The sequence below is a fragment of the Lissotriton vulgaris genome, chromosome 2_1 (assembly GCF_964263255.1).
Source record: "Lissotriton vulgaris chromosome 2_1, aLisVul1.2, whole genome shotgun sequence".
NCBI classification, from domain to species: Eukaryota; Metazoa; Chordata; class Amphibia; order Caudata; family Salamandridae; genus Lissotriton; species Lissotriton vulgaris.
The window spans coordinates 1,749,276,951-1,749,299,078 of record NC_141687.1 but is presented as its reverse complement, the minus strand read 5'-3'; the positions used below and the strand labels follow the sequence as shown (position 1 = coordinate 1,749,299,078).

Below are 22,128 nucleotides of genomic sequence, written 5' to 3'. Positions count from 1 at the left end.
CCACCACCTTGACAAAGAATCCCCCACAAAGCTGACTCAATCGAGCAGAACACAATAGAAGATTACACCGGAGGAAACTATAAACCCCGCCCGGTCTCCGTTAACCTAATAGAGCAAATCCCGTTACCGATGAAACCACAATAGTAAACCGAAAACAACAGTCTCAGCCTTGACCCAGTCTATCAAACTTGCTGACTCCCTCTGGTAAGTAGAGCTCCATCCACAAATTGTCAAAATATACATAGAAGTTGCTGAAATATAGTCTGCCAGATGGAGAAAAGATGGCAAACCCCAAAGTACATGGCCGGTTCCAACGGTGCCCCTCCCCGACTCCAAGGCCAGACACGGTCTCCTCCACCATCTTGATGAACCAGCTGGGAAGGGAGTGCGACACAATCCAACGCAGTTCAGTCTCAACCAAAAGTTTCCAGAGTGGGAACAGCAGTTAAACGTTCCACTGGTAGCAAAACCAAGGAATTCGACCATACAGTCGATACACCGATCGCAGCATGTTCAATCAGTTCCCCTTCTGTAGGGGCAGGCATAGCTCCATGCACCAGGTCTGAATGCACCGCTGAGGGTCTATCAGGAGTTGAGCTGCCGCCGAGTCCCGAGCGACGAATCAGGGTCCGGTCCCAATCGCCTAATTCCATCTGCTGCCGACATCAGTTTACAAACCTGGGCCTCCATAGTCACCTGAAGTGCCTCGAGGGCTGCCAGCACTAACCGCAGTGACGGGCCGCATTCAGCCCGCTCTGCCGGGTCTCGCATGACATCAGGCATAGTGATCCCCTCGAAGCCGCTCTCCCCGGGGGAAGATTAGGCGGAGCAGGGATGAACCGGGAGGGACAGATCGTCAACATGCGTTCGTGCGCGCCAAGTCCCCAACCCAAAGGCACCGGCGATGCGAACACTAGGCCTCCGGGTCAGGGACCACCGCCTCGGGCGTCACACGTCTCCTCACCTTCGATACAAAACCAGGCAGCAGATCGGCAGCAAAGCAGTCCAAAAGAGGTCGAAAGTTCCATGGACTGTACCCTGCTGCCCTCACCAGTCCGCTGTTCAACTGGGACCCGGCTGGACCAGCACTCGAGACCCCGGCTTCCAGACTGGGTTAGGCCTCGAGTCAAACCTCAACATTACTCCACTCCACAATGTTGGAAAAGTCCCGATTGCTCCATCGGACTGCAGATTAGTTTATAGACACGGATATGTGGCGGAAAATCAGGATAGATGACAGGATCTTCAAGCGAAAGACGGAGGTCGGCGGAGCCGGGAGACTAAGCGACCATCTTGTTTGCTGTCGTAGCTCCTTAGTTATTGCAGCTTTTAAAGCGTGCTGGCAAGCTGCATAAATTTGCCTGAAAACAACATGATTGATTTTTTTTCTGTGCGCATAAATTTGAAGGATGAATGATTATTTTATTAAGGGGGATCAGGATCACACATGCATCAACGGCTAGTGCCTAGATTTACTATGGGTTGCACGGTTGAGCATGTGGCTTTTTGCAACATTGACCTCTAGCGATTCACCATTTCAATGGTAAGTAAATTGAAACAATGATTTTTGTAGCTTTACTACACACGAGTGCCTACAAAATACTTCTTAAATAACCCCCAAGTCTGCAGTCTGGAGGCTGCTGCACACAGGCGCTAATTAACACAGCTGGCAAGATAGCTCTGAGTTAAGTGATTGCTGCAGAGCTATGAGTTGTTCTGCAGCTCATACTCAGTTTACAGCCTTCTGCTCCCTCCAAGCAGGTCCAACGGAGGAGCTGTTATAAAACGGCAGGAGCGTGGTACAAAGCGCTATACAGTAAACACTTTAATTGTAGTATTCCCACAGGTAAATACCAATTAAACAAGCATTTGCAATGCAATTGGTCTTGCATTAGTGAAAGTTAGTTATTGGCGTTGCAACTGACACTGTATCTTAGTTATGTTTTTAGGTCTCGTGAGCCAACTCGCATGCGTTGTCTGCGAGACTTAAGTGAAGAGGCTTTTAAAAATGCTCCCAAAGTCTGCAGGCGGATCGGGCAGTGTGTGGGCCAGGCACGCGCACCATTTGTCCGCCTGCAGCCTTTGGGAGCAATTTTGCGTCCGTTTTGATGTTCTAAGTGAGCCGCGTGGCCACTGAGGACATCAAAGCGGCCGCGAAATTGCTCACAATTTGCCACCCCCTCCCTGTCCACGGTGGTCATTTAACTCCCTATCCACTGAAGTCCATAATCTACGAACTGCTGTCTAATGTCAGATGCTGCATGTTATTGTTTGCTGTGACCACATGCAGAGTGAGGAACTGCAGAAAACAGACCCTGATTAAATAGACCACAACAGAGTGACCTAGTAGAAGTAGAGATTGTGAGTCACTATCTTTTGCACCGCCCTGCTAACAAACCAAATTCAAGACACCAGGGACTTCTTCTACAAAGGTAGGGCCACAAACCAGGCAGTGTTTTTTGTACACAACAATTTTGCAAACCCACCTTCATTTTTCAGTGCGACTGATGTACTAATGAGTCGAATCACAAAATGCCCATTTGCATTAAGCTCAAAAACTCCAGTCTTGTTAATATTCATGAGGCTGGGGCTCTTTTACGCGTCCCTCTGAATGTCTGTGAATGCAGGCAATGAAGCCTGCAAGCCACACCAGACCAGCCCTCCATCCCTGCATTCAAATTCACTGCACATCAACTTTTTTTTTAAAAAGCACCCCACTTGATTTAAAGGTACTGGGGCTGCTTTCAAAATATACCCTATGCTCCGTAGACCACTGTTTGCGCCCCGATACTTACAGCTGTGATTTAGATGTTCAAAGATGTTCATAAGGGAGAGCTCCCACTTTGCAAATCTGTTACCAGTCCCTTTTGGGTCTCAGTAACCGATCAGTGGTTTGTGATCTCAATTTAAACATTGATACATTGTGTATTGGCTCACAAAGGAACCAAAACAGCCCCCATTGTGATTAGGTCTGGGTTCAAAGAGTATTTTTCAAGTCCTAAAGACATTTATGACTCAAAGTATCTGGGTACATTGCAATGCACGGTTTTGCGCCATTATGTATGTGATTTTGTAGATCGCAAGCTCTGCCACAAAATAGCTTCATACATCTGGCACCTCTCAGTGCCACATAGTTACACGCCACATAATTACACTCTATCTCATCACCACAGCATCACTCGGGGGCACCACAACATCACTCGGGGGCACCACAACATCACTCGGGGGCACCACAACATCACTCGGGGGCACCACAACATCACTCGGGGGCACCACAACATCACTCGGGGGCACCACAACATCACTCGGGGGCACCACAACATCACTCGGGGGCACCACAACATCACTCGGGGGCACCACAACATCACTCGGGGGCACCACAACATCACTCGGGGGCACCACAACATCACTCGGGGGCACCACAACATCACTCGGGGGCACCACAACATCACTCGGGGGCACCACAACATCACTCGGGGGCACCACCACAGAATCACTGAACGCTACAGCAATACTAAACTCAACCACAACATCACTCAGCGCCACCACAGCATCAATCTGTGCAACCATTCAACAACTGGTTTTATTATGTTCTCTCAATGTTTCAAGCTTTATTACAAATGTCACAAAAAGAGGTTAATATTTCACTTCTGTTCTTGGATTTTTGTCACAATAAAATACACTGAAGATAATCTTCACAAAAGGTATTTACAAAAGTTTAAGCTATTGCCATTATAAATTACAATAACTTTTATTTAACTATTAATTATTAAAAAGAAAAAAAAGCAAATAGTTGTAATATCAATGCATCGAAGTCCAGTAAATACAACACATTGCATTACAAATGCTAAAGGTGTCACATTTGCGAAAGTTAAAAGTATTGGCATTGTAAATGACAAAACTATTAATTTTGCTATTGTCAAAACCAACACATAAATAAAAAATGTGTCACTTACAATACCAATAGCTCAAACTTTCCTAATGCGAGACCTATTGCATTGCAAATGCTTGTTTTTTTTCTGGACGTAAGTGAAAGCCTACCGTGCTTGTTTACAGTAGCCTTGCTCCTCAAATGCTGTTGCTTTGTTGCCATCTCTAGGGACACTCGGCTTGAACACTCCTTGCTAGCTGCAATGCTATATCCGCTATGCTTTGCCTCTAGACATGTTGATCCCTCGCAGACTATGCTGACACTGCCCCTCCTGATTCTGAAACTGAAACTGACCCACGCAGCTCTGTCTTAATGTCTGCCCTGCCACCATTTACTTCGGACACACGCCCCCTCTCTCTCGCCCCCTCTCTCTCGCCCCCGATTTGAAACATTGAAAAAATGAATGGAATGTTAATGTCTATTGTCATTTGGATGTACTTTGGCTTTGTGTATTTTTTTTGTAAAGTATCTTTTTGTAAAGTTTTCCTTGTTTGACATGTAATGGTGATATGTGTAAATATGTTATATATGCACTCCTTCTTTTGCCAAAGAAAGTTAAAAATGTCCAAAAAAAGTGTTACTAAAAACACAAGAGATGGGAATAAATAAAAGTACCTGACCAGATTTAATGAATTTTTGCATTTGGTCTATGGAATTATTGCATTGTGCGGGCACCTGTGTGTTTTTTTTTTTGTTTTTTTTTGTTCTATTGTCCACAAGAACAGCATCGGGGTCTCGACTAGCACCGACGACGCGCTCAGCCCCGCCTAACACATGCATTTCCAGATCCACACTGACCCCCCCCCACACACACTCCACCCTCAGAGGCACAGACTACCCCGCCCCAGTTTAGCGACTCCATCGCCGAGTTCATCAGCACGCACGCCCTGACCTCCACCGACTACAGCCTCCTCGGAGACCTGAACTCTCACCTTGAGAACAACAGCAACTCCATCACGCTGATCGACAACCTCGCCAACCTTGGACTGAGGCAACTCGTCACAACGTCCACCCATCCGCCGGCCACACGCTTGCCCCAGTCTTCTCCTCAAGCCCGCACGTCTCAGTCAACCACACCACCAAACTCCTCTGGACCAACCACCGCTGCATCCACTTCACCTTCCAGACACCCACCACCTCACATAACAGATCCGCCGCTGGAGCACAATCACTGAAGACCAACTACATGCAAACCTCGCTCTCAGCCCACCCACCGAACCCTCCCAACAGACGTCGCTGCCTGCAACCTCAGATGCTGGATCGAGGACTGCGCCAACCCTTCGCCATACTGAATAAACCCCCCCCTGCCCTAGAAACCAGCAAGAGGGCCAGCTGGTTCACCCCAGAACTCCTAGATGCCAAGCAAGCCTGCCGGAAACCAAAGAAGAAATGGCACAGTGAACAAACTCCAGACAGCCACACAGCACACAGGGACGCCACCACCACCTCCACTTCTTCATCAGGGCTGCCAAGAAGACCTCCTTCAAAGACCGCCTCGACAACGCACATGACAGCAAGGAGCTCTTCAACATCATGAAGGAACTCTCCAACCCCAGCTCCAACAACAGTAACATCCTGCCGTTGCAAGCCCTGTGCGTCTCCCTCGCCACCTTCTTCCACTGCAAGATAGCAGACGTCCACGACCGCTTTAACACCCAGACAGCCACAACAGACAGCAACACAACAGACCCCTCCCCACCATCGACCACGTCCCCTTGCTAGCCTGGACCAGCGTGTGCGTCTGACACCATCAAGACCATGAGCACAATCCACTTCAGCTCTCCGTCCGACCCATTCCCGCACCACGTCTTCAACAAAGCAAGCAGCTCCATCGCACCCCACCTACGCAACGTTCTCAATCTCTCCATTGAGACCGGGACCTTCCCAGAGAGCTGGAAACACGCTGATCAACTCCCTACTCAAAAACCCCACGGTAGACCTGTTAGAAATGGGATTTCTGGATGGCTGAGGCTTGCGCCAAAGCCAGGCAGAAACCACCACTCTAGTTAGGGCAAGGAAGTTACCCTCCAAAGATAACCCCCTGCTCACCCCCTTGGCAACGTGATACAGCAGTAAGGCTGATCCCCGGGGCTATGTCAGTTTAGTATTTGCACACGCACCCACCAGCAGCAACACCCCAGGCCGACCACAAAAGGAACTCCACACAAGGTTATATAAAAAAAATAGCCTTTGTATTATCAGAACACATCAGAATCATGATCACAGGATGTACATTGTGCCAACTGGCACGGGCAATATTTACAAGGGATTATATACATGGGACAGGGCCACATGGACCACTGTCAAGAATAAGCACTTTTAGAACTAGCCGTTGGTAGAATTAGCACTTTGTATAAGTAACACTTTTAAAACATAGAATACCTAATAATTGGCGCCGGATACGGACTGTAACTTCCGTTCCGGTTGCACGGGATAATGCGAGTGATCTCCTTAGTGGGCGGGGGCAGCCGGCGCGCTACAGGCGTTTGACTGGGGCAACCAAGGTGTGTGGCTCTGAGGGGGCATGGTGCGGGCGGCCCAGCGAAGCGGACGCGGCTCAGAGGAGAGCAGCGCGACCTTAAGGCATGAGGGCGGCCAGGCACGAGCTGCCGAGGTGCAGGATGCGGGCGGCCCAGGCAGAGCACGGCTTCATAAGGAGCGGTGCGGCGACCATGCACGAGCTGCAGAGGGGAGTGAGCGAGGCACACTTCAGGCGAGGCCCCAGCAGCCCAGGGAGATCAGACAAGTCCCAGCAATTTGTCAGGGAAGGCACAATGGAGTCCACTGGTCCTGGGACTCTGGTCAGGGGCAAGCTCAGTATCCAGCCCTTGGAGATAGTTTTAAGCACCAAATAGCAAATGTAGCACTCAACCAGTAACCACTAGTAAAAGGTAAGTACCACCTGTGCAACCCTAACCACCTCAGGAAAATATTACGCAAGGAACCATGAACTCACTAGCCTAACTAGACTAGGAAACACAACCACCAAAGCATAAAAATACATTTAGGGTTATAGGTCAGGAGCATTACACATGATGTATAAAACTCATTCAGCGGTGTAGGAAAACAACTTTGTACATGATAAACACATTCAGAGGTACCAGAACACAGGGTGCGCAAAACATACAACACAGTACATTTCCTAGCACCCTAAGAAGCCCTTAACTCACAACAATGTCTAGGTTGCGCCACTGAGCCAAAACCCTAAACGTAGCAGCTGCCCACTACTTGCTGGGCAGCTGAGGACAGGGACAGAACAGGGCCTAAACGCTGCAGCTGGCACTTAAGTGCTGCGCAGCTGGGGAAGGCCAAGGTAGGGATGAAGGAGTGCGACTCACTCATAACACATGTCCCTAGAGAGAACCTAAACGGTGCAGCTACCTACTAATTGCTGGGCAGCTGAGGACAAGACTGCGACAGGGGCCCTCACTGGCCCTTCAGAACATTGCACCCAAAACGTTGGAGCCCTCTGGCTCTAAGAATAACGAGGCAGAAGTGTGGGCAAGAACATGGGCCTTTAAAAGAAATATAGTCCCCTCTGGGGCCATCTAGTCTCAGGAACTAACGCTGTGCCCATTGGACCCCCCCTGGCTCTGAAAATAAACATGCCCATCGTTGGAGCCCGCAGGCTCTACAAATAACTTTGCCACCAGGGAGCACACTGGCTCCTAAAATAACGGTTCAACAGGACCTCGGGCTCGCTCATTAAATACTGCAACGGGGGAGCCTCCGGGGCTCTTGCCACCACTATGCCCCTTAATCAATGAGTACTGGGCACCACACTGGGGAAGAGCACTGCCCCCCAGGCCCTTTAAGCAATGAGGTGCCCCCCTTGTTGGAGCGGCCCGTGACGGCGGGTACGCTCATGAAGTCAGGACAGGGAATAAGGTTGAGCCCTCTGACCGGGCTCCGCTCATGTCCTCTGGGGGCACCAGTACTGTGGGGCGTTCAGCCCCCTCCTCTCTCTTGGGTAGGGGGAGGTGAGGGGGCGCGCCAGCAGATTTCTTGGGGCCCCCCCCGTGGGTGGGGGCAGGCACCTCGGCACTTTTCCCACCCCTGCTCACCTTCTCGGCAGCCTCTGTTTGGTCAGTGTCATAGGATCTTGGACTTCTTCTCTCCTGAGCCAACGCGGGGCTTCCTCCAGCCGCTACTCTGCCTGGCGACATGTTTAGGAGACCGGCGAGGCGCTGCACGGCTTCCCCCAGGCCGGGGGAAGCGGAAGAAGAATGCGCTAGGCCCTGCCCATGTCCGGGCGACTCTTGCCTGGCTTCCGGCGGCGGTTGGCATCTCCCCACACGGGAGACAGGAAGGGCAGACAGTGCTTCCCCCCGGCAGGGGGAAGTGGAAACAACGTCCTCCCGGCCCCGCCCACACCCAGGCGGCGGGCCAGACATCTTCCGGCGTTTCCCCTGGGCTGCGGCGGTTTTTGGGCATAACGAGGGGTAGGCTCCCTTGGTGGATAATTAAAATGTAGAAGCGAGGTGGGCACTCGCTAAGGAGCACATAAAGTGGGTGGGCTCTCGTATAATAAAGACGCAGGGTGGTCACCTATGCACTCGGGGGCATAAAAGGGGCAGGAGCGCTTCCCTCCTAGGGAAAACGACAGCGCTCTGCCCCTCAAGGAAAATAAAGCGCTCTCGGCGCTGGGGGCGTAGATCGCACCAACAGGTCCCCAGAGATGACCCCCTGTAGCAAGAAGGGTCCCAGAAACACAGGGCAAGGTTTCCAGGGTAAAGCAAAGTCTCCAATCATCCCAGGAAAGGCAGAGGGGTCCAAAAGAATTCCTCCAGCAATCCAGGGGCTGGGTAGGGCCCAGGGGAGACGAGACTTCCCCTGAGCCCCAGCAGCAGCACGTCCCTAGTAGATTAAAGTCTGCAAACAAGAACATTTTACAAGAGGTCACAGCCTCTTTTTATACACACAATTCCCTTGTCTAAAGGTGCAGGCAAGGGGCGAACCAGATACAACTGGTTCCTGAGCACTTTGTTTTTGCTCAGCCCCTCTGCCTAATCACAGGATGGGTCAGGGACATCCGACACACCACAGGGGGTGGAGCCAGCATTGTGAGGGGAAAGCCCAGCCCTATTCAGGTCCCAGGTGTACTCCACTGGGTCAGACCCATCCTGACTCCTGGAGCCTGGCACACCATCCAGCTCCAGCCAATCACAAGCCAGCACATTCACTGCACAGACACCAACTTCTAGAAGTGGCACTTCCACACCAGACCCCATAAAGCCGCACACATTGCGCAGCATTTAATCACATTGCACCCCACACGCATCGAACTACCAGGGACACGCGCATTCCTATGGGAGGGAAGGCCAATCTCACACACGCACTCAGAGCGCATGCACTTTACACTGCGCCACAGTGCTAAAGTGCGCAAAGACCAGAAATCATTATAATTAGCTAACACTAAAAGGCAAAAAGTTCAGGGTTGAACCTGCCGGAAGGGCCAAGTCCAACAAGACCCAAGAGACCTCAAGAACTTCAGACCCATCTTTCTGCTCCCATTCCCGGCCAAGGTCATCGAGAAAATCGGTAACAGACCTCTAACCCGATACCGAATCCTGGACCCTTCCCAGTCAGGGTTCCGCAGCAACCACAGCACCGAGACCACCCTCATCGCCGCCACAGACTACATCAGAACCCTCCTAGACCACTGGGAGATTGCAGCACTCCTCCTAGACCTCTCCGCTGCCTTCGACACCGTCTGCCACCGCACACTACGCGCAGACAAGGCTCTGGAATGGACCACCTACTTCCTCTCTGGCAGAACCCAGAGCATCCGCCTCCCATCCCCCACCCCCGCTCCGAAGCCTCAGAACATCTGCAGCGTACCCCCAGGGATCCTCCCTCAGCCAGACACTGTTCAACATTTACATGGTTTGAGGGTTGGCGTGCCAAAATTTTAAATTTATATAGTTTAGAACTTAGTTTGTATTTGGCAAAGGAGGCAAGGAAACACAAAATTGGTATGTGTATTTGGGGGATTTTATGATTATATGAATGTATGAAATCTTGCAGTAATGTCTTTTTGATACTTTGGAGCAATAAAATAAACATCACAGGACATGAGGATGCAAGAAGATATAAGCAACGACAGAATTGTGTACAGTGAGGGGAGAAAGACGCAGGTGGTTGAAACAGACAGATAACCCCATCCTGGAGGTTCAAGTGAGGTGGGTGTGTGTGTGTGTGTGTGTAGATATAGATATAGATATAGATAGATATATATCTATGTTGCAAAAGGTTACCCCTAAATGGCTGGCACACCCAGGACTGCTCCTTTGCTCAATCAGGCTGGTAGATACTCTCCCCATATTCATAGCCGACGCGTTTCGGATTAAGAATCCTTCTTCTGAGGCAGTTGGAAATAACGGCAAACACTTGCGCTGGTGTAATCCCTCTTTTATTTCGCTTGTCTCCCAAGGTGTTCTGGGACCAGTAGTGCAAGTGAACACCAATGTGCGCCGTCAAACATTTCTATTTCCTTTAAAAACAATCATTGGGGGAGAACTCTGCCAGTCAATTACAATCAAAAAGGGCGTCTCCTGCTCCACTCAAACTGTCCAATCTTGACAGCAAGTGAACCCACATTGCTGCGGCGGCGGGATTCCCCACAGCAAGGCAGCGATGAAATCACCATACCGTCTCCCAGTCCATCCACAGGTATATGGACCCCCGCTGCTCCCGTGGTGATGCCTGCCGTGACCAAGGGCGGGCCACTATGTTTGTTGCAAAAGGTTTCCCCTAAATGGCTGGCACACCCAGAACTGCTCCTTTGCTCAATCAGGCTGGTAGATACTCTCCCCATATTCATAGCCGACGTGTTTCGGATTAAGAATCCTTCTTCTGTATGTGTGTGTATATATATATATATATATAACACACACACACCTGTCCATCCCTGTCCCAAAATAAATTTTGATGAGAACTTAGATACTTTTTGAAATGGGTAAGAAAAATAGCAAAATGTAATTCTATGCCGGGGCAAAATCATTTTTATCAGATTCCTGCTTACTTTTATCAGATTCCTGCTAGCATGGAACAAATGAGATACATTAAAAAGAGAAATACTGATGCATCACTTGACCTAGAGCTAGAAGTGTCAGACAAGGCACCAGAGTTACTTTAAGATTTTTTTTAAAGTGATTGTGCTACAATAGAGCCTAGTATTTATGAATGTAAAATTGTGGTCTACTTTCTAGACGTTGCGACATATGCGGTCATGGACGGATATTGCTGGATTTTTCAACCATTTTGTGATGCTATTAAAATTAGGTATTGAGTTGGCACTAGAATGCTGCATGAAGAGGCTGCATATTATGCAAAACATATTATTGGCTCTGAAGTAGGCTGGTCCATTGTGTCTTAGTACTTTGAATGGAGAAATTAACTCATGACATAGTTTGTATTGCCATTGGCTACCTTTTTTCCTGATTATGGTTTTGTTTAGGTATATTAAGAGATAAGCAGCCACTGTGAACTACTAGTTTTCTCCTGTGTGGTCAATCAATACTTTCAAATAGGCTTGTAGCTTGCGGTTGCTCTAATTTTTCTTGCTATCTGTTAATATGCATTTCAGTGTAGCTAATCTTGAATTGTTTTTGTTAACTTTCTAATTAATTGGAATGACTTTGCTTTAACAAAGTTACTCTAGTCACTCAATTGTTGCCCTTTCATTACTTAAATCTGTACAGTTTGTAAAATAAAATGAATATCAGATATGTTAAGGACTCTTGACTTAAGCTCTTTGACAAAATTATTAATGGACTAGCGTTTCATTTTTGCTTGTGGAACATATGCCCAACTTCCACGAGGATAATTGGATAGCCTTGCTCAATAGATAAATGAGACCATAGCAATTGCATCCAAAGCATGTGGTTCAGTCACTTACATTTGAGATTTGTTTTCAGTGCCCACCACCAACACTAAAGGAAAAACATTTGTTTTCAAGAACTCCTGTTGATGATTGATGGCTTGGTCTTTTATTTAGGTTCCTTTGGTTTTCTCTTACAGCTCAGAAAAAAGACTTGGCAAAAATCCATCTGGATGAGAAGTTCTTCCGCTGGCTGCACAACGAGGACCAAATGGCAGTGGAAAAGTTGTCAGATGGTATTAGAAAGTTTGCTGCTGATTCAGTCAAGCTTGAAAACATGATCGCGGTAAGGAAAGCTTGCTTTGCCCAACCACAAATCTGCACTGTGCTCACAAAGCAGAATGGTGCAATTTCTCTGGTAAAGTGCTGCAGGCATGTTTCCAAGAGACTACCATGTTTCTTATAGAGTAGTTTACCCTTCGTAAAACAAATGTTATCTGCCCAAAACCCATACTTCTAAATTAACATTCAGAGATCTTAGCCCCTCCAAGTACCTTATATGGACCTCTTTAGCCTTAAACACCAACTCTAAATGCTAGAAGAAACTACTGCACTCATTTTGAGTAGTCCATAGAAATGTTTCCACATTTCCAAAAAAGTCAGCACAGTCTTAAAAGATTTGGGGGTGTGGTGGTTTTATTTAGTCTTTTGGTCCAAGTACAGGATTTAGACCAACTCGATTTGTCTCAAAATGGAGACATTTTGAATGCTGCCATTCCATCAAAGAATTGGTCATTAAAAAATGGAATGTTGAGGAGGTCTCCGCGGATCTAAAGCAGGTCAGAATGGACATTAGCGATCTGGGGGACTGTTAGACCAGGCACCATTGGCGTGGGTCTCCCTTTTTTTGCTTTTGTCTCCTCTGTGTTTGATGGAGTTAGATGTTCTGGGTGCTGTTCTACTGCCATTCAGTGCCACAGCGCGAATGCTCGCTATTGTAAATTAACTGTATGAACTGGTATAATCCTAGTTGACTCAAGAAACATGATGGGAAAGTCTAATTTAGTATGCCTGACCTCCAAATATTAAAGTGCATCTTTTAGTGACTATTATTTTTATATTCTGTGTTTAAAACTACCGCTTTTGGGAAGTAGATATTTTCTTGGCTAAGCCATCCCGTGTGCTCTGCTGGTATGTGTATTGGCTGTTTGTTTTCGGAGGGTCAAGGCCGGCTGAGACCGACCTGGATTAAATAGGGAGATCGGCAGTTGGATTATGGGGAGGGGTGACCCTTTGATCTGAGCAGGGCGTTGCCTGGCAAGGTGAATGATGGCTCCACCTCCCGCTGTGCGTCAGATGGCAGACCCCTCTCCCTCAAAGGCAGGATGCAGCCTTGTAAGTAAAGTGCTCCAGGTAGACACCAAACTGGTTCTGGCTGGGTTCAGTGATTTGTGACTTTAAGAACAGACATTTGGGGTATAAAGATCTGTGCTAAAACCCCTACATGGTTACTTCTGGATATCAAGACTAACCTTGGTCTTTGTAACTAGAGCGAAAGGCCTTGGAAACTTTCATCCATCTTGTTGAAGCAACTACCCAAGGGCCTGATTTAAGCTTGCCTCCTGTTGAAATCTCATGACCCTTAGACTTCACCCATCTGCCATCTGGATTCCTATTTGAGAGGAATTCCACTCGCAGGTGAGGCCTCTGAGTTCCAGAGCCTCTAGTTCTACTGCGTGGAACGTGGGCTGAAAGTCATCGCATCGCTATTGTGGACCGCCGCAGCTAAGGAGCTGTTGCCGCTGAGAGCCCGCATTGGCCTGTGTCACCAAAGTCATCGTGATCGCTATTGTAGAAAATAGGTCCTGGTGCTCTAATATACTCATCAAAGGAGTTCCCCCATCATGCATATGCAGGGAAATTGAAGGACTTTGTGACCTGGCTTTTCAGTATGTTGCCCCGGCGTTAGAGGGCCAGGAGATCGTTTTGGATCGCACACACAGAGCGGGTCACCCGGTACAGAATCCAGGCCAACCCCAGGACATCGTCACGTGCTTTCATTCATATTGGCAAAAAGAAATTATGGCGGCAACCCGGGTTAAGGCTTTATACAGTTTGAGGGCCTGCAGGTGGGCATATACCAGGACCTCTTCCAGCTAACGCTCTGTTGCAGGACCCTGCGACCTATCACTACATTCCTGTGGGATATTGAGATCCGCTGCAGGTGGGGACTCCCCTTTAAACTACTGTGTGGAATAAAGAAACTCATGCAGTAATGTCCCTTCAGGAGGCGCCGACCGCCCTAAGGGGTTTTCGTGGCTGGTGATTTTGAGGACCAACACATGAGCGATGAGGGAGCTGAGCAAGCATCAAAGCAGAGAAGAGTGCACCGCATCGGGAAGGGCTCACGTAAACGACCCCCAGAAAAGGTATGTCAGAAGGAGCGAGAGGCCCATATTAAGCAGCTGCAGGCCAGAGGAGGCGGAGGGGATCAAGCAACAGACTGAGATGGTCCAAGTACGTCTGCCAGACCATAGAACCATGTTGGCTGCTGGCAGATCTGGGACAAGATATAAGAATGGCAATCGCTGGCGGATCCCGCTTCACACCCATTGTACGACTGGATGGTGCTGCATTGCCTCCTGCCAGATGGAACCACGCGCCAAGGCGTTATTGGTGCCCAAAGACAGGCAGTCGCTGATGTTACTTTCGAAGTTCACTTTTCGTAGAAATTTCTTACTCTTTTTCTCTAGACTTTGACAAAACCTCCCCCCACAGATAGGAACTGAACGCACGGGTACCTCATGGCTGTGCACGCTGCAAGAGCATGAGATCCAGTGACACTAAACTGGTATCTTTTGATGCATAATACACCAGGCTTTCCTACCAATCACAGATGGTTCATGAACGGGTGGAACAGGGTGAGGGAGGGTTATCCTGCCAATGATGGGCTACTACAACTAGGGACTGTGTCCTATCACTCCCCATGCAACACGACAGAAGGGACAGACACTTCCTTGGACTAAAGCTGGTAATCCCCCAACCGGAGGACCCGGGTAGCACCCACCACCAAGGAGACATCAAGCGGAAAAGTCCTCCGAATGTTGGGAGGGAGGGGGAACCATAGCCTGATGCACATACACCCACAATATCCCAATTGCACCCCTTACTACTTTAATAGTAAGCCTCAAGTATGCTGCCTTTAACTCTCCGTCAAAACAAAGGACACTCTCGACGTACCTCAAAGAAATTAACTGCAATATTTGCTTCCTGCGGGAAACTAGTTTTGAAACTCAGACTGGACGCCACTCCAGTCTCGCTAGTTTGACCACCAATTATTTTCATCCATGCCAGGGAAGAAGGTGGGTGTAGCGGTGTTATTTGCGACACTTCTCTAGGAAGATCCTAAATGTGCAGATAAAAATACAGAGTAAGCTGCTGGCACTTAGTGTGGTTGTGTGAGGCCACAATTACACACTGGTATCATTATACGGGCCCAATGAGGGGCGTGAAGCGTCTCAGGGACGCATTATGCTCTGTCTGGAAACCTCAGGTGAGCATCTTATAGTGGGGGGGCACTACAATATAGTACCCGACCCTGCCCTTGACAGAACCACGCAATGGAAGGGTCCCCAGGGAGCGCTATCTGCGTCCATGCAGCAGTGGCTGGCAGAGGTGGAACTTGTGGATGCCTGGCTGCAACGTAACCCTACGACCCGTAACTACACCTTCAAGGTGGCACATTAGTCTTGCGCTCGCCCAGATGACTTCTTAACCTCACCATGAATTACCCTAGGGATATTAGACATTACCATGGGCACTGTTACGCTCAGATCACGCATCCATTAGCTCAGGGAAGCGGTCAGTTGTTTCTTCCTGTGCTGAACGCAGCGAGGCTCGCTGTATCCCACACTCCTGCTAAGAGCTGGGGAACACTTGGTTTTACTCTCGCCTGATTTTTAAACCTTGTACATTGCCCCCTGCCCCCCTACCTGCGTTTTTGCTTAGCGCACTAAGCTTGCCAACTCAGGACTTTGACCTCAGCCCAGGTCCACCGCAGCATGAGCCATTTGAGTGGCAGGAGAGGGAAATATGGCCTCACCCTCCAATCAGACCACTCGATGGGGGGAGAGGAAGGGGAGGGTCGGATTCTGGACACTCCCTATATCAAGAACAGAGGTTGGAGGACGCGCAGCGGGCATGCCGCTGGCGCACCAAAGAGGCACGTCTGCGACTTTCCGGGACCAGTGGTGAGGAACCCTGCCCCCCAACCTGCACTCCCGAGAAGAGTCCTCACCTATACCAGATCAGAGCTTCTGACGGGAAAGGATACTGTCTCTCAGCAGTGCCAGCACCTGTTAAACATAGAACAAGTGCTGTACTGTCCTGTATGTGGTTTGAAGGGAGATACGAGGAACTATAACAGGCTTGAAACAGATGCAGAAACAACTAAATGGAAAATAGTCAAAATGGGACTAATTAACCGCAGATCCCTACCCAAACACTCGCTGGAAATCAAGCTACTACTGGAAGAAGAGCGCCTAGAGGCTCCATCACTGAAAGCTGGCTTAGAGATATCTCAGCCCCAGACATAGCAGAAGCATTAACCCCTGGCTATAAAATTGCCCGCCTTGACAGCGTAGGAGCGCTGGGAGGACTGGCTATTATACACAAAGCACAACTTGAATGTTCAATATCCCCCTTAATAGCAACCACTCTGAAACCTGCGGCTTCAGATTATCCTTCTCTGCAACAAGCTTCTTCACAGGAGGGCTGATCTATAGGCCCCCGGGATCCTCCACCGGGTTCCTGGACTGAGCCCCAGACCAACTGGCCAGTTTTTTCATAGAGAAAAACTTCATAAGTGTTAGGTGATTTCAACCTCCACTTGGATGATCTCCATGACTCCTGTGCTAAGAGGTGCCTAACCGACATGGAAGCCTTACAGCTCCCACAGTTAGTCACCTCCTCCACACATGGGAAAGGACACCTCTTAGACCCCATTTTTTCAAATGACCAAAGACTAAAAGTATTGGACCCAGTCTGGATGCCATGGACAGATCATGCCTTGATTCCATTTCAACTCCAAATCCCTATTACAGTACCAAACAAAACACATATAGTATAGGACGGAAATGGCTCAAAAGTGTACCGGAGGCCTCGATCTGGAATCCTCTACACCCCTCAAACCAAAGATCTGTATGAGGCACACAGGAACTGGCATACATGGATAAACGGCTCCTTTTACCGAAACTTCAGGAAGCCAGGCCCCTTATCTCCGAAAAACACCAACCGATCCTCCTGGTTCTCTCCTACACTAGTTCAGCAGAAAATGGACTGTAAAAAAACAAGAACGAGAGTGGAGGAAGTCCTATGACCCCGAATTAAAAACAACTTGGAGCCACCATACGGTGCTATCAAACAAGCGTCCGGAAAGCACAGGCCGTCTTCTACAAAGAAATAATTGCCAAATCCTCTGATTCTTCAAGGGAACTCTTCAAGATTGTAAAAACCCTCACTAGCTCAGTTCAGAGCCCAACAGCCCAGAACACTCCAAAGAGGTGCAATGGGTTGGCAACCTTTTTTACAAACAAAATTGAAACTATATTTACAATACTTTCCAGCCCAAATCCCCAGGGCCGTTGGGGACCCCCCACCTCCCCTTCCTTTCCTTATCTTATCTTAAGAGGGACTTGTATAGCGCTCTGTCACCATAGGTTTCCTGGCGCTGGGTGGTACTGAGAGATGTAGAGAGGGGGAGCTAGCCAGACTGTGTAAAAAGATCGGTTTTAAGAAGTTTTCTGAATTCCAGCAGAGACCTGGAGGATTTGAAAGATAACAGCAACTGGTTCCAGAGTTTGGGAGCCAGATGAGTAAATCTGCAACTCAGACCTCCGCCCCGTGGGACGGACTGGTCCTCAAGACTATCCCCCCTATAAATTCAGATCAGGTATCCGCACTACTAAAAAAAAAAAAAATCAAATCAGGCTCTCCTTTAGACCCAGCACCTCCCAACATTCTCACCCAAGGTGGTGAATCCGTCACTCCTCAATTGAGGAACCTTATCAATCTCTCGTTTGAACAGGGCGTAGTTCCAAAGGAATGGAAGCACGCCATTTTCAAACCTCTGCTGCAAAAGCCACACCTGGATTCAGCTGAACTATCTAACTATCGTCCAATATCTCTCCTGCCAATAGTGGGCAAAATGGCGGGAAAACACGTGAACTCTGCAATCTCCACCTTCCTCGAACAATAAAGTCCTCCACCAAACACGAATGGGGTTCAGACCCAAGCATAGTACCGAGCCAGCACTGTTAGTGGTCACTGAAACTTAAAGCCATCTTAGATCAGGGAAAAATGGCCGCTGTGATGCTCCTCTATCTTAGATTTGATACGGTTGACCACAGTGTTAATACAGAGGATGGAATAGGTGGGCATAATAGGGACAGCAAAAGAATTTGTGGCCTCCTTTCTAAGTGATAGATCATTCCAATGTGTGGAGGGTGGGTTCAAGTCCGATTCCTTCCCAGCACCTTGGAGTGCCTCAGGGCTCATCCCGGAGCCCTACCCTTTTCAACATTTACCTCAGTCCACTAGCCCTGATCATTCACGAATTTGGTATCTCCGTCGTGTCATACGCGGATGATACACAATTTGTTTTTTTCAATCTCAGACTGCCTGCACTCTGTCCTCCGACAGCTTGTCCCTTGCCTCGAGAAAATCGGATCCTGGATGGCAGACTAAAGTTAAACGGTGATAAAACGGAGCTAATGATTCTGGGTAACAACCCTAATCCCCACATGGACATCCCATGGCCTGCCAGCTGGGGATCACCTCCTTCACCCAAACCGGCCATAAAAAAATCTTGGCATGTGGCTAGATAAAAATCTCACAATGGCGATACATGACAAAAAGCTATCCTGCACTTGTTTTGGGATACTACGTCTGCTGAGAAAGATCATGCCTCTACTCCCAGAAGATGGTAAGAAAACACTGGTCCAGGCCTTGGTGGTCTCAAGGCTGGACTATGGTAACTCCCTCTTTATGGGTTCCCCGAAATATGTATTCAACCGTCTTCAAGTCGTCAAACGCTGCAGCACGGCTACTATTAAACATACCCAGACGTCAGTCAGTTAAACCCAGACTGAAGGAACTGCACTGGCTTCCCGTTCAAGACCAAATTAAATTCAAATCCCTCAACCTGGCTCATCGTGCTATGCACGGAAAGGGTCCGGCACTCATTCAAAACCTGGTCACCCACTACACACCCAAACGACAACTCAGGTCAAGCTCTAAGTTCCTCATGAAGAGTACTGTAATCAAAAGAGCCAGGTGGGGGTGGGGGAGGGGGGGTGGGTATTTTTCCCATCTGGTACCTATACTCGAACAGTCTAGATCCCAACATTCGATCTATCCAAGAAGAAACTCAGTTTAGAAAAAAAACTTAAGACCTGGCTCTTTCCACTGTACTAGTCCCCTTTTCCTGTTATTTTGCTCCCTCAGCACGGAGATGCCCAAGGGTAGTCACGCGCTCTACAAATCACATAAACAAACATTAACCTTTCCTGGCACTTGGTGGGGGATTATCAGAGACATAGGGTATGGAGACTTAACCATAAACAGCTTACATATAATGCTTGCATTCAAGAAGTCCAAGAAGCCATAAAAACCTTTCTGGACAACAACTATGATGGTCACACGCATGTACATCTACTGTGGGACACTCTTAAGGCGGTCATCCGGGGACAGTTTCTCGCAATCGCAGCCAAATTTGAACTGGGACAGGAGGGGAAAAAAGGGGCCAACTGGAGGGGCAGGTCAAAACTGGAAATGGTGCACAGCAGTACGGGGGCTGTCCAGACACACCTCCAGCTTACCAATTTCCACAAGCAGCTGAAAGCACTTGACTTCGATAGGGCTGAATACTCATTTGTCTGCACCAAGCAGCGCTTTTATGATTGCGGTGAATGGTGGTAGTAAGGCTGGGAAGATATTGGCGTGCCAGATAGACTCTCAAATAATCCAACGCCGCATAGTAGAGATAGAAACCCCACATGGTAACGCAGTGCACAGAGATGACCTAATAGCTCTTGAATTCGGAAACTTATACACAGTGCTCTATACGGCAGATTCCTTAGATGAAGCAGCAGCAGATGTCGCTCTGGCACAGGTCGCCTGTCTCCCAGCCACAGCAGTAGACAAATTAGATGCGAACATCAAGCAAGGCAAGGTGCTGAGGGCGATCCATGGCCTGGTGTTCGACAAGACTCCAGGGGAAAGATGGGTTTTACTCTGAATTTTACTAGATCTTTGCCTTGAGTTTGGTCCTGCTACTCTCGCAAGTCTAACTCCTTCTGCACTGAAGGAACTATACCCACTTTGATGCGCATGGCCAGTGGTGGTCTTGCCAAAGCTGGGCAAGGAGCTGAAGAAATGCGCTTCATACCACCCCATCTCGCTATTGAATGTAGATGTTAACCCCTTCCATGCTGGTGACGAACCCCAGCCGTCATGCACTACGGTGCTCGTGTGCTGATGACGGCTGGGGTTCGTCATGGCCCGCCCGTGTTCGGCCGGCGGCCGCACACGGGAAAAATCGCGGCCGCATCGAAGGGGTTAAAATCTTCAACAGCATACTGGCCGCTCGCTTAGTACCACACATGCAGGGGTTTTTGGACCCAGACCAGTCTGGATTCATACACGAAAGGTTGTAGTGATGGCACCAGACTATTATGTCACCTCATCGACAAGACCCAACGCGCTTCAATACCAACCATGCTCCTGTCAGTAGATGCCGAGAAGGCTTTTGATCGGGTCCAGTGGCCATATCTGCGCCTGGTCTTGGTGAGATTTGGCCTGGGACCACGGTTCTTGCAGTGGGTCAACAGCACATATAAAGCACCTGAGGCAAGAATTAATGTGAATGGGTTCAGGTCTCAACTCTTTAAAATCTGGAGAGGCACCAGACGGGGGTGTGGAGCGTTCGAGGCATGTGGGCTGCTGAATTCATATCTGTGCATAGATCGCCACCTAGTGTTGGGTCCGGATGATTGCACATTGTTGTCCTGGAAGAGTCTTCGAAGTATCACGAGATAGGTGGCTCCTCCCCTGGACTACAGTGCGCATGGGCATCGCCTCCATCCCCAGATTGTTTTTTTCCGCCATTGGGTTCGGATGTGTTTCGGTTCCCTCTTTCTGATAGATACATCTGCCGTGTGGATTCCTCACCTTGTGAATATCCCCCTTGCGCCAGCAACATTCGGAAATTCTTTTTCGTAGCCTCGCGCCGACGTGGATAGGACGTCCGAGACACGGCTCCGCTCGCGACTCCGCTGATGTCACCGACGCCCATAACAGGCCCACGCCGGCGTGATGACATCAGTTCCCTTTTTTCCGCGTCGTCGACGCTAACGGTTATCGGGAATCTCTGTAGCCTTCTGGTACATTGTTGCCATTTTGTTGGTTAATTCTGCTTCTCTGTATCCAGTTTCTTCGAAAATGTCATCTAAGACCGGCTTCAAGCCCTGCAGGGAGTGCGGTAAAATGATGTCCATTACCGACCCCCATGAAGACTGCATCTGGTGCTTAAGTTCCGACCATGATGTGGAGGATTGTTCTTCATGTCGGAAGATGAATCCGAAGGCCCTGAGGGAGAGAGAAGCCAAACTTCTGGTTGAGAAGGTGAAAGCTGGAAAGGAGAAGTCGTCGAGGTCTCGTTCACGAAGGGCGAGGTCGAAGTCCAGGGCGAGGTCGAGATCTGCTTCTCGAGAGAGGTCGTCTTCGAAGTCGGCGTCGGATCATGTTTCGAAGTCGAAGAAAAAGCACAAGAAGAGGAGACATGAGTCCCGACGCCGGTCTGGTAAGGAGTCGGGCTCGAGGTCGAGGTCACCGAAGAAGGTACGTTCGAAGGTGGTTACCCTCGAAGTCTCCGAGCATGAAGGTGAGGCCTCGCCATCTGAGTCGCGTGGGCGATCTCCTTCTCCGGTTCCGAGTCCGTCTCCGGCGCCGTCCCCGGCCCGTGAAGAGGAAGAGGCCCGGGAGGATGTGGATTCCGCGCCTGTCGTAGAGCCGAATCCGATCCCTCTTCAGGACCGGCCTGATGGTTTTCAGCCGCCCTTTCCTGCTCCAGGCCAGGACCCTTCTGCGTTTCTTAACGCAATGTATGGTGTCTTCTCAAGGGCATGGTACCCCTCTGGTGCGCCTTCGGGCCCCACGGGTCCATTGGCATTCAGCCTGGGAGTTCCTCACTCCTATCCTCCGGCTCAGTTTATGCCCTACATGCCGGCTCCGGCGCCGCATTGGCATTTCCCGGCTCCGCCGAAGTCGTCGACGCCGATTCCGGCGTCGCCTGCTCCTGATCATCCTCGAGGGCATT

The 22,128-nt window shown here is 49.2% G+C and overlaps 1 protein-coding gene across 1 annotated transcript in view; it reads left to right on the top strand.

Annotated features, from left to right (window-relative positions):
• TALDO1 (transaldolase 1) overlaps positions 1 to 22,128 on the top strand; it is a 137,210-nt gene that overhangs the window by 93,942 nt on the left and 21,140 nt on the right. Inside the window, exon 7 of the mRNA XM_086957766.1 lies at positions 11,954 to 12,099. Within this exon, the coding sequence (XP_086813892.1) occupies positions 11,954 to 12,099 (146 nt within the window). The remainder of the gene's footprint in view (positions 1 to 11,953; positions 12,100 to 22,128) is intronic.